The sequence below is a fragment of the Mus pahari genome, chromosome 19, assembly GCF_900095145.1.
Source record: "Mus pahari chromosome 19, PAHARI_EIJ_v1.1, whole genome shotgun sequence".
Classification (NCBI taxonomy): domain Eukaryota; kingdom Metazoa; phylum Chordata; class Mammalia; order Rodentia; family Muridae; genus Mus; species Mus pahari.
In genome coordinates this window covers 557,416-568,044 of record NC_034608.1, presented here as the reverse complement: position 1 = coordinate 568,044, position 10,629 = coordinate 557,416, and the positions used below count along the sequence as shown (strand labels likewise).

Below are 10,629 nucleotides of genomic sequence, written 5' to 3'. Positions count from 1 at the left end.
CTCACTCTATAGACCAGGCTGGCCTCGAACTCAGAAATCCACCTGCCTCTGCCTCCAAAGTGCTGGGAGTAAAGGCGCCACCACCGCCTGGCTTTTTTTTTTTTTCTTCCATTTTTAATTGTACTTTTCACATAGATGACCCTACAACTTTATTTTTTTTTTTTTCCAGACAGCCTTGAGACCCAGCCCTGGCTGGCCTGAACTCACTATGTTGCTTATGCAGGTCCTTCTGTCCCAGACTTTCAAGTGCTAGGATTACAAAGCTGGCCATCACATGTGGCCATCTTTTTCTTTTCTTTGTTAGGATGAGGTGCCATGTAGACAAAGCTAGCCTCAAACTGGCTATGTCTCCACTTATCTAGAGCTGAGATTGGAGGCATGCACAATACCCAACTCTAACCCTATACGTTAATTCTCTGACAACTAACATTGATAGTTTCCCAGACAGCTGGGGTTTTTTGTTTGTTTGTTTGGTTTGGTTTGGTTTGGTTGATTTTTCGTGACAGGATTTCTCTGTGTAGATTTGACTGTCCTGGACATCATGCTGGCCTCGAACTCACAGAGATGTGACTGCTTCTGCCTCCTGAGTGCTGGGATTAAAGGTATGCGCCACCACTGCCTGGCCACAACTGGTTTGTTGTAGTTGTTGTTGTTTGTTGTTATTGTTTTTCTGGATTTTGTTTTGAGGCTGTCTCACTATGCAGCTTGGCTGGAACTAAAGGCATACACCATTTCTTCCAGCTTAATTACTATGTTTTCTTCCTAATTTATCAGTAACTTCCCTAAAGAATCCTGCAGCGAATGCGCTCACATGTTTTGTGCACGTATGTAAGGATTTCTAAATCAATTTCTAGATCACAGACAGTATCTATGAAAGGTTACTACATTAAGCCAGGTGTTGTGACTCATCCCTGCAATTCCAGCACTTGGGGGGTAGAGAAAGGAAGACGTCGAATTCCAAAGCTAGTCTGTGCAGTATAGCAAATTCCAAGCTAATTTTGGCTACGGGAAGAGAACCTGTGTCTGACAGGACTGCCCTCCATGAGTTCAAGAGAATTCTGGCATATTTGTTGTCCTGTTTTAGGTCCCCTGGGAGAAGAGATGGGACAAAAGAGAAAATGCACAACAAATAAACACCATTAGAAAAGGTACAGCCAGCCGGGGACGGTGGCGCACGCCTTTAATCCCAGCTCTCGGGAGGCAGAGGCAGGTGGATTTCTGAGTTCGAGGCCAACCTGGTCTGCAAAGTGAGTTCCAGGACAGCCAGGGCTAAACAGAGAAACCCTGTCTCGAAAAACCAAAAAGAAAAGAAGAAAAAAAGAAAAAGAAAAGAAAAGAAAAGAAAAGGTACAGCCACCAGAGCCCCAACCCAAACTCACCAGGATAGACCAGGAAGTCACCACCAAACTTCCCTGCAGCGCTGAGGAAGAAACCTCTCTCCCACAGGTCTCTGTAGATGCTGTAGCGCAGCTCGTGGGCAGGACGGCCAGCATGGGGCCAGTCTTTGGACTGCACACGCCAGTCCAGAGGCTTAGCTTTTACAGGCCGAGGCCTGGCAGTGGCCAGCTGGATAAGCAGGGCTGATCTGGGCAAGGGAGTCACCCCATTTGAAGGTCCTGGTTGGGGAGATGAAGAATCTAGGGGTGGAGGGGCGATGTACACAAAACGATGAGTCCACAGGGTCTCCTTACCACCAGAAAACCCCAACTAAAATTCTCCAGAGCTTCCCTCCCTCCTGCCCCAAATCTTAACTCTAAATCCTAAAATCTCACCTGCTCCCTCCTGCTCCGCAGAAGCCTGGCCATCATCACTGGTCTCACTACTCCCTTGGGTAGCTTCACTTCCACCGGCTTCTTGGCCTTCCTCATCTGCCCCTGAATCCTGTTCCAGCTTCTGCTTCTTGGCAGCCTGGCCCTCTACGATCTTCTCTAGAAGCTCCTGACGCCGGGTCTCCCGCGCCTCGGCTGCCAAAGTGTTCTGATCCTGGAAACTCTGCTCTTGCTGGCGTTTGAACGATGCTAGGGCCTGAGAAGTAAACTTAACTGGAACCCCAAGACACATCCTGCAGTCCCTTAGGAAGACAGGAACTCTGACCAGTTTACAACCTTCCAACAGCGTCTTTCTAGAACAGGCCTTCCCACTATAGGGGCCTTTCGTTTCTTACCAAGCCATGGTTGCGGGGATCCGGGCGCGGGGCGCTGACTAGGGTCACGGCGCCTATCTCGGCCAGGAGCCGGGCTTCTTCGGGCAGCAGCAGAAGCGGAAGGCCCAGGCGCGAGTTCTGGCGGGGCCCGCGGGGCAGGGCGCCCACCGTGCGTCCCCCGACTCCCAGGCGCTCCCGCAGCGCCTGCACGGCCTCGGCTCCCCACACCAGCGAGCGGCCATTAGCGACCTCCACCACCAGCATCTTCCTGCGGAGTGGGGGGTGCGTCGCGGTCACCCAAACGGCCCCACCGACCCGACTGAAGTCTTCCACGCCCTCAGCGCAAGACCCCGCCCCTCACCCCCCAAGGGGCGGGGCTGGGATTGCCACCTGCCCCCCCCCCAGGCCAAGATCGACCCGGTAAGGACCAGTTAAGACCACGCCCCTCACCCAGGTCCCACTGTTCCGCTCCCCCTCAGCTCCAGGTGACCATCTTCTCTGCCAAAGCTGTACCACCATCTCTCGTCCCCTCAGAGAGACCTCCGGCCATAGTGGTGCACCACCCTTTTTGCAAAGTGGGTGTCTTCTTTCTTATGCGTCTATTAAATCTCAGAACCTCAGTGTAGGGTGGTTTGCTCAAGCCACACCCTCTTCTAAATACTTGGAGCCCAGCCCCTCCCCTTTCGAAGTTCCCAGATTCGCCTTTCCCGCCTATTCTGAGTCGGACTTTAAAAGAAACCCCAGTCCTGACTTGCGGTGGTCCAGCATCCTAAATTCGGCTCAATCGGGAGTCCTGCCTACCCGAACGCAAGCGTCTCAACCTTCGGAAGATCTCGACTCTATTCCGGAACGCATGCAGGAGATCTCGGCTCAGTAGAATCAGCCACCCCCTCTAAGTTGCAAGAGGTTCAGCCTTCGAGCCTAGCCAGATCCCGTCATTCTTCCAGCTGTGGCCCCGCCCACTTCCTACCCAATTTAAGGAGTTCACGCCTACGATTGAATCCACAGTCGCACTCGAGGTGCAGTGCACGTCGTGGCTCCCCTTCAATCTGTCGTACTGTCCTCGGGCAGAGGTAATAAGTCAACCCCTAGCCAACACCAACACTCGGCTAAGGCGGAGCTGGCCCTACGTAGCGCGTCCTCCGTCATCCCGTCAGGTCAGCGAAGCGGAAAAGCCGAGAAAGCCCTCACTGCCACTCCGGTCTGCACAAGTGGGACCTTGAGGGTCATTGCTCTGGCCTCGCCCCCAAATCCACGAGTCATGTAGGCCCCGCCCCTTCGCCTTTTTCCGGTCTTCTGTGGCTCCGCCTTCCTCCCGTAAAACAAGACTTGATATTTCGATAAGCTATTAGCTCTGCCTGTTATTAAGCCAAGTCTATTTCCAAAGTTAGACCAAAACTTCTGCCCTCACTAGCATTTGACCGTAACCTGAAAAAGCATTCAGCTCTCTGAAGTAAGTCCAAATATGCGATCCCACCCACATCCCGTGGTTCTTTGACTCCCCGACCCCGGCTGATTCCGACTATCTCCGAAGTAAGCCGAAGCATGCGGTCCCGCCTACTTCGTGCTGCGTTCCTGAGCCCGCTAACACTACACAACGACGTTTGGACCCGATTATTTCCGAAACAAGCCGAAGCGTGTGGTCCCGCCTACATCCGGCCGAGTTTGTAAATGCATCTAATTCCGAGCCGTGACTTTGGATCTCGGCTATCTCCGAAGTAAGCCGAAGCTGTGGCACCACCTCCAAGCCGAGAGCTTGAATGACCGAGTGTGCCCGAAGGAATCCGAAGCTGAAAGTCCGTCTCTTTCCGAAAGCTGAGCTCCAGGTCCCTCCTCCTCCTCAAGTCTCAACGGGACTCGAAGATCTTGGCCCCGCCTCTCTGACCCGAAACCCCGCCCCTTCACGTACTGGCAGCTCTTTGCCCGGGGGCCTCCTAGAAAGATCGCCACAGGCATCTTGCGGCAGACTGGTGTTCTGGGTACCTTTCTTGCGGTGCTGTATCTCGTACAGCAGCGGCTCTCGGGGCCTGGACCGCGCAGCCCTGCCGGCGCCCTCCAGAACGGGCAGTGCGGGGGCGTGCTGAGCTGGGGAGGCGTGGCCCGAGCCGAGGCGGTCTGGGAAGGGGGCTCCGCAGTCTCCCGGCCCGCGGACGGTTCAGGTGGGCCCAGGTTGGGTTGCATGGCGGCGTCACGAAGATCGTAGGGTGGCGGGGTGCAGGGAGGGACAGCGCCCGGAGCGTGGCCCGGCTGGGTGGCGTAACCGCCTGTGGATCTGCCGAGGCGGAATCGGATACACGCTGGGCTTCTGCTGCGCGGGGCTGGGCTACGAAAGGTGCCTGCAGATCGTACAGGGGGGTCCTTGCCTTCTCTCCGAGGTACGGGTTAGAGTGGAGCCTAGAGCTCAGAAAACAGGATGCTAAATGCTGGGTTTCTCCGAGCTGGACGGGAGTAGGAGTACTGGGTTCTTGGGTCCTGTAAGACGCAGAGGAAATCGGGGATTCAGACAGGACTTTGAAGGGCTCCTGTGTACTCCAGAGGGTGGGGATGATAGATTCCTGGGCTCTCAGAGAAGAGGGGTCTTGTGGAGGATTGTTTTTCTGGCCGGAAGGTGTGGGTCATAAATGGAAGTAGAAGTACTTTTGATTTCATCATTGGCAAAGGGGTGGGGTGGGGGCTTAATTCTTGGGTCCTGGAAGGAGGGGTGAGCTGGAGGCATGGGTTCTCAAAAGTAGGGGATTCTACTGTCTTCAAAAGAGGAAGGGACTGGAATACTGGTTCTCACTGTGAGTCCTTCCTCCCCCCCCCCCCCAGACCATGACACCCGAAGAATGGACATATCTAATGGTCCTTCTTATCTCCATCCCCGTTGGCTTCCTCTTTAAGAAAGCTGGTGAGTCAGGTTCCTTGTCTAGTGGAAAATTAGGGTGAGGGAGCTGGGGTGGGGAATCACCCCTCCCGAAGGTTCTAGGCTTATACTTTACCTTTTCCTTTCAGGACCTGGGCTGAAGAGATGGGGGGCAGCAGCTGTGGGCCTGGGGCTCACCTTATTCACCTGTGGCCCCCACAGTTTGCATTCTCTGATCACCATCTTGGGAACCTGGGCCCTCATCCAGGCCCAGCCCTGGTGAGAACTGGGTGGTGAGAAAGGAAAAAGGGTGCAGAGAAGCAGCAACCTGTGCCCTCTTCGGGTCTTCCATTTCTTCTCCTTTAGTCTCTTGCTGTCTCCTGTTAATCTCCCGTGTCTCTATGCCTTGGCCATTTTTCTTCCTCTCCCACCTTATTCTGTACCTTCTCGCCCTTGTGTCTTGCCCCAGTCCTCGATAGATATCCGTGTGGCAGACTTCCATAACCAAGTCCTGAGCTCTGGATCTTAGAGGATCTGAAATACCTTCTTCAGGACGCTTCTCTCAATGCCCCTCGTTCTTTTCTTATCTCTGGCTGTGCCTCTCCTGTCTCTGTCACCCTCCAGTCTTCTCACCTCTTCTTTTCTGTCTGAATGGGGGTAGGGGTGGGGCGGGTAATGAAGCCAGACTCAGGAGAAGGAAACAGAGGCTAAGGTCCCTGTACCCAACACTATGACTTCCCACCTCTGTCCTAGCTCCTGCCATGCCCTGGCTCTTGCCTGGACCTTCTCCTATCTCCTCTTCTTCCGAGCCCTCAGCCTGCTGGGCCTGCCCACACCCACGCCCTTCACCAATGCTGTCCAGCTGCTGTTAACACTGAAGGTGAGACTTGGTGAAAACTACTTTCTTTAGTCTCCCTGGGAGCTGGGGGGCTCCTTGCTTTCTCCCAGACTTTCTCATAGTAGGGGAGGGAGTTTTATCTCTCACAAACCCTAAGCTTGGGACTTCCCTACTCCCTGGGGACAGAGTTCACCTCCCACATCCTCTGGAGCAGGTCTTCACCTCTCCACTTGTTGCAGGGTAAGGAGGTAACCTGAGTGCTCTATCACAAGCCATTTGGCACACCTAGCGTGTGTGTACCTTCCCGGTGTGCTTTGCTAACATGCTCTCCTTGAGTCTGTAGCAAACCGTCCTCCAGGGAGAAAATTACTCTGTAGAGAAGGTATCTGGCCCAAGGGCGCAAAGCTGGGACAAAGTGCAGGTTTGGTTTTTCATTTCTGGAGCAGAGACTCGTGTAGCCTCAAACAAAGAAAAGATAACAATGAACTTTTGATTCTGCCTCCAGCTCCCGAGTGCCAGAATTGTAGGCATGCACCACTGTGCCTGGTTTATTATGGTTCTGGGGACTCAAGCCAAGGACCTCAACACACCGGGCAAGCACTTGACCAAATGAACTACATTCTTAGCCATGGGTCTGAATCTTAATCACCTAAGAAAAGGGCAAGAAGTGACTGGTCCTCAGTCCCTAGCCTGGACTACAACAGTCATGAGCTCTTCCTATGTTCTAGGCTCCAGCAACCTAGCCATGGACAGTCCAGCCAGGTTGAGAACTGGTTTCTCCAGAATTCTTTGTTCTTATGGCAGATGGAACATTAGGCAGAGATTGGTCAGCTGTGCATTGGAAGAAGTGCCTTTTGGGTGTATAAGGACCTGCACATGTAGGTAGGAACAGGCTGGGCATTGCAAACTATGCTTGCCACATCCATGGACTTTCTGAATAACGTGGTTGAATAGGCAACAGAATCCAGGCCACAAGGGGCTCTGTGGCCTACAATATCCCTCAGTAAGAAGCTTGGTTTTGACTTCTAAGCCTGGAGACAGGACACAACAAATTTGCCTCTTTGATAATAATTTGCCATGGCTGCGGAGAGAATTGAAGTAGAATGGAATGAGATGGGTTGAGATAGGATCCTTTTATCAAAATAAAGCATGGGGCTGGAGAGATGGCTCAGAGGTTAAGAGCACTGGCTGTTCTTCCAAAGGTCCTGAGTTCAATTCCCAGCAACCACATGGTGGTTCGTAACCATCTATAATGCGATCTGGTACCCTCTTCTGGTTTACAGGCACAGATGCAGGCAGAATACTATATATAAACTATAAATAAATCTTAAAAAAAAAAGTAAAGCATGGTGGTGAGATCTCTGTGAGTTGAGGCCAGTTTGGTATACAAGAGAGCTATTTAGAGAGGCCCTGTCTCCAAAAATAAAAAGACCCCTCCCCTCAAAAATAAAAACCAGCTAAGAGAGAGGGCTCAGTGGTTGAGAGCAGTGCTCGTCCACAGGACCTAAGTTTGAATCCTGACACCTAGACTGAGTGCAGGAGATTTGACATCCTCTGCCGGCCTCTGGGCATCTGCACACATAGACCATAAACCCAGAGACACACAAATGAAAGGGATTAAAAAAAAAAAAAACCCGAAAGGCTGGCGTGGCGGTGAACACTGTTAATCCCAGCTCTCGGGAAGTGAAGGCTGGAGGGTGAGGAGTTTGAGATTAGTTTGGATTATATAAGACCCTGTCGGGAACAAAAAAGCCTAGGTGACTGTGAAAGCAGCGTGATATATATACACTGTGGGCTGTAGGCAAGTGATTCAGATTCACGTGGGACATGTTGCTTTGAGGATGATCAGGGGGTTTCGGTTTATGACAATGGCTTGGTGAAAGGGAGACAGTATTCTTTTAAAATAAAATAAAATAAAAAGCTGGACCAATAGCTGGGTCAGGGGAAGAACTGTATGTTGTGAAGCCTAAAAGGGAAAAGTGTTTTTAGAACCCCATCCTACGTCTTGAAATCAGGGAGAAGTAGGGGAAAATGCTGGCTTGGTTCTCTTGCCTCTGTCCACTGAGACTAACACGAAGCAGAAGGACACAGGTGTACCCTTTTAAGAGTTTTGTCTCAGGCTAAGGTAGGTTGAGTAGATCTGGAAGGGCAGTTGGGACTTCACACACACACACACACACCCTCCACCCCGACCCAGTGGAGTCAGAAAGGAATATCATCTTAGCTCTCCTAAAGAGGAGCTGGGAGGATCACAAGTTCAAGGCCAGCCTGAACAACTTAGCATGTCTTTGTTTCAAAATATAAAATGGGGTGGGGGGAGAGGGGCCTGGGATGTGGCTCAGTGTTACAGCGCTTACATAATGTTTGCAAGGCCCGCTGTCTAAGTACTAGAACAAGAAGGCAGGCAGGCAGGCAGGCAGGCAGGCAGGCAACCAAGCAAGCTGTGGAGTTGCATGAAAGCAGAAAGAAAAAAGAGAGAGAAAGAGATAGAAGAGAGGAAGACTGACAGCTCTCAGAGACTGAGCCACTAACCAAAGAGCGTACATGGTTACCCCATCCATGGGCTGGACCGAATTCCCCCAGTACACAGGGCTTCCTTGTCTGCCACAGTGGAAGAGGAAGCACCTAACCCTGCAGAAACATGATGTGCTGGGGGTGGGGAGAGGAGCAGGGGAGCACCCTCTCAGAGGAGAAAGGGGGGTTGGGGGAGGGGAGACTAGGAGAGAGGAGAGCATTTAAGATGTAAATAAATAACTTTTCTTTTTAAAAAAAAAAGTAAGAAAAAGAAGAAAAAAAGGGTCTAGGACTGAGCCCCGACTATAGCCACCAACTAATGGTTCCTTCTACCACTCTTGAAATGCAGTGTCATCCATGAGGTAGGACCTCAGCTCTACTCGTAGGCTGAGATGAGATGGATGTGAAGGTGGCCTGGGGACTCCAATCACTTGCCTCCCTCTCTCTCCCCACAGTTGGTGAGTCTCGCCAGTGAAGTCCAAGATCTGCATCTGGCCCAGAGAAAGGAAATAGCCTCCGGCTTCAGCAAGGAGCCTACCCTGGGCCTGCTGCCTGATGTCCCCTCTTTGATGGAGACACTCAGCTATAGCTACTGTTACGTGGGGATCATGACAGGTAAGTCGCCTGCCCAGCACTTCTGGGTCATCCTCTGCCTCACTCTACCCAGAGTTCTGTCCCTGTTTTATGTCCCCGGCTCTGTCCTAGACTACCTGTACTCTGTCAGCCACTGTCCTGTCAGAGCATATCTGTCTACTGTGGGAACTAACCCTGAAGGATTGCTTCCTTTTCTCCTGTTAGGGGGCCAACAGAAGAGTTAAAGGAGATAGGCCTATGTAAGCCTGGGTTTCCGCCATCTATGGAGTCAATATTTGTTACCCAGGATCTTTCGTTTTCAGAAAATGTATCTTTTTCTGGGGGAATGGGATGCTGGGGCCAGAGTAGTTCAAAGATTGAATGTTTGTGCCAGGCGAATGCTCAAGAACTGAGTTATAGATCCCAGCCTTTTGGTTTGTTTGGTTTTAGTTTAGACAGGGTCTCTATATATAGCGTATGTTATTCTGAAACTCTCTATGTAGCAGGGTGGCCTCAAAACCCACAGAGATCTGCCTGCCTCTGCCTCACAAGTAAATTATGTACCTTTTTGTGTGTTTTGTTTTATTTCGAGACAGGGTTTCTCTCTGTAGCCCTGACTGTCCTGGAACTCATTCTGTAGACCGACCCACCTTAGACTTACAGAGCTCTGCCTGCCTCTGCCTCCCGAGTGCTGGGATTTAAAGGTGTACACCACCAAGGCCGTGCAACATTTTTTATCTTGAGATAAGACCTCTCTATATAGGCCTTGGCCATTCGATTTGCTCCTTGGGTAGGTGACATTACAGGTGTATACCACCTGACCTGATTCAGAAAGTCATCATGATGGATTTATTTGGTGCTAGGGACTGATGCCAGGGCATGCCAGGCAGGTTCTCTACCAACTGAGCTACATTGCTAGACATACCTCATAGGTGTTGGCTTTGTTCCTTTTGTTTTTAATTTTTAAAATGTTCTCCCTCTCTTTGTGTGTGTGTGTGCGTGTGCGTGTGTGTGTGCGTGTGTGTGTGTGTGTGTGCGCGCACGCGTGTGTGTGTGTGTGTGTGTGTGTGTGTGTGTGTGCGCGTGTGTGTGTGCGTGTGCGTGTGCATGACTGCTTTGGTGTGCATGTGGTAGTCAGAAAACAATGCTCTGAAATTGGTTCTAGCTTGCCATCTTGTAAGATCAGGGACACAACTCCCATGGTCACTTCTGTGTGTGTGCCTTTACCCACTAAGTCCTCTTGCTTTGTTTGCCTTGACTTATTTTTAAGAATATATGCGTGTGTGTGTGTGTGCTTGCTTATCTCTATGTTCTCCATGACACGATGCGAGTAGAGGCCAGGAGAGGGATTTGGATCCCCTGGGGTTGAAGTTACAGTTACAAACCACCTAACAGATGGATTGGGACCCAGACTTAGGGCTTCTGGGAGAGCAGTAAACATTCTACTTCATCATCTCTCCAGCCCCCTTTGTTTTGTCTGAGCCAGGGTCTCCCTCTATAGATAATCCAGGCTTGTCTTAATTAAACTGAGGACCTGGCTCAGCCTTTCAGGGCCTCAGATTACGGGAGTACACCACCATGCCTGTCAGATTGCTTATTTGTCTCTGTTGATGTATGTGATACTGGGGATTGGACCCAGAACCTATGCATGTTAGATAGATGTTCTACCACTGACCTATATACCTCAGCCCTGGTTTTCTTTTTCTTTTTCTTTTT

At 51.2% G+C, this 10,629-nt stretch overlaps 2 protein-coding genes across 7 annotated transcripts in view; one reads left to right on the top strand and one right to left on the bottom strand.

Annotated features, from left to right (window-relative positions):
• The window catches only part of Tsen34 (tRNA splicing endonuclease subunit 34), a 7,888-nt gene extending 4,248 nt beyond the window's left edge, over positions 1-3,640 (bottom strand). Inside the window, exons 1-4 of one of the 4 annotated variants that reach the window (XM_021219290.2) lie at positions 3,114-3,640; positions 2,165-2,411; positions 1,773-2,025; positions 1,380-1,637 (exon numbers count right to left, since the gene is read on the bottom strand). In XM_021219290.2, coding sequence (XP_021074949.1) covers positions 1,380-1,637; positions 1,773-2,025; positions 2,165-2,407 — 754 coding nt within the window. In that variant the 5' untranslated portion in view covers positions 2,408-2,411; positions 3,114-3,640. The other 3 variants (XM_029531831.1, XM_029531829.1, XM_029531832.1) reach the window with 3 other exon arrangements.
• The window catches only part of Mboat7 (membrane bound O-acyltransferase domain containing 7), a 15,241-nt gene continuing 8,131 nt past the window's right edge, over positions 3,520-10,629 (top strand). Inside the window, exons 1-5 of one of the 3 annotated variants that reach the window (XM_021219287.1) lie at positions 3,520-4,302; positions 4,955-5,033; positions 5,138-5,267; positions 5,742-5,868; positions 8,796-8,955. In XM_021219287.1, the coding sequence (XP_021074946.1) occupies positions 4,958-5,033; positions 5,138-5,267; positions 5,742-5,868; positions 8,796-8,955 (493 nt within the window). In that variant the 5' untranslated portion in view covers positions 3,520-4,302; positions 4,955-4,957. Of the gene's footprint in view, positions 4,303-4,389; positions 4,519-4,954; positions 5,034-5,137; positions 5,268-5,741; positions 5,869-8,795; positions 8,956-10,629 lie in introns of those variants that run through there. The other 2 variants (XM_029531827.1, XM_029531828.1) reach the window with 2 other exon arrangements.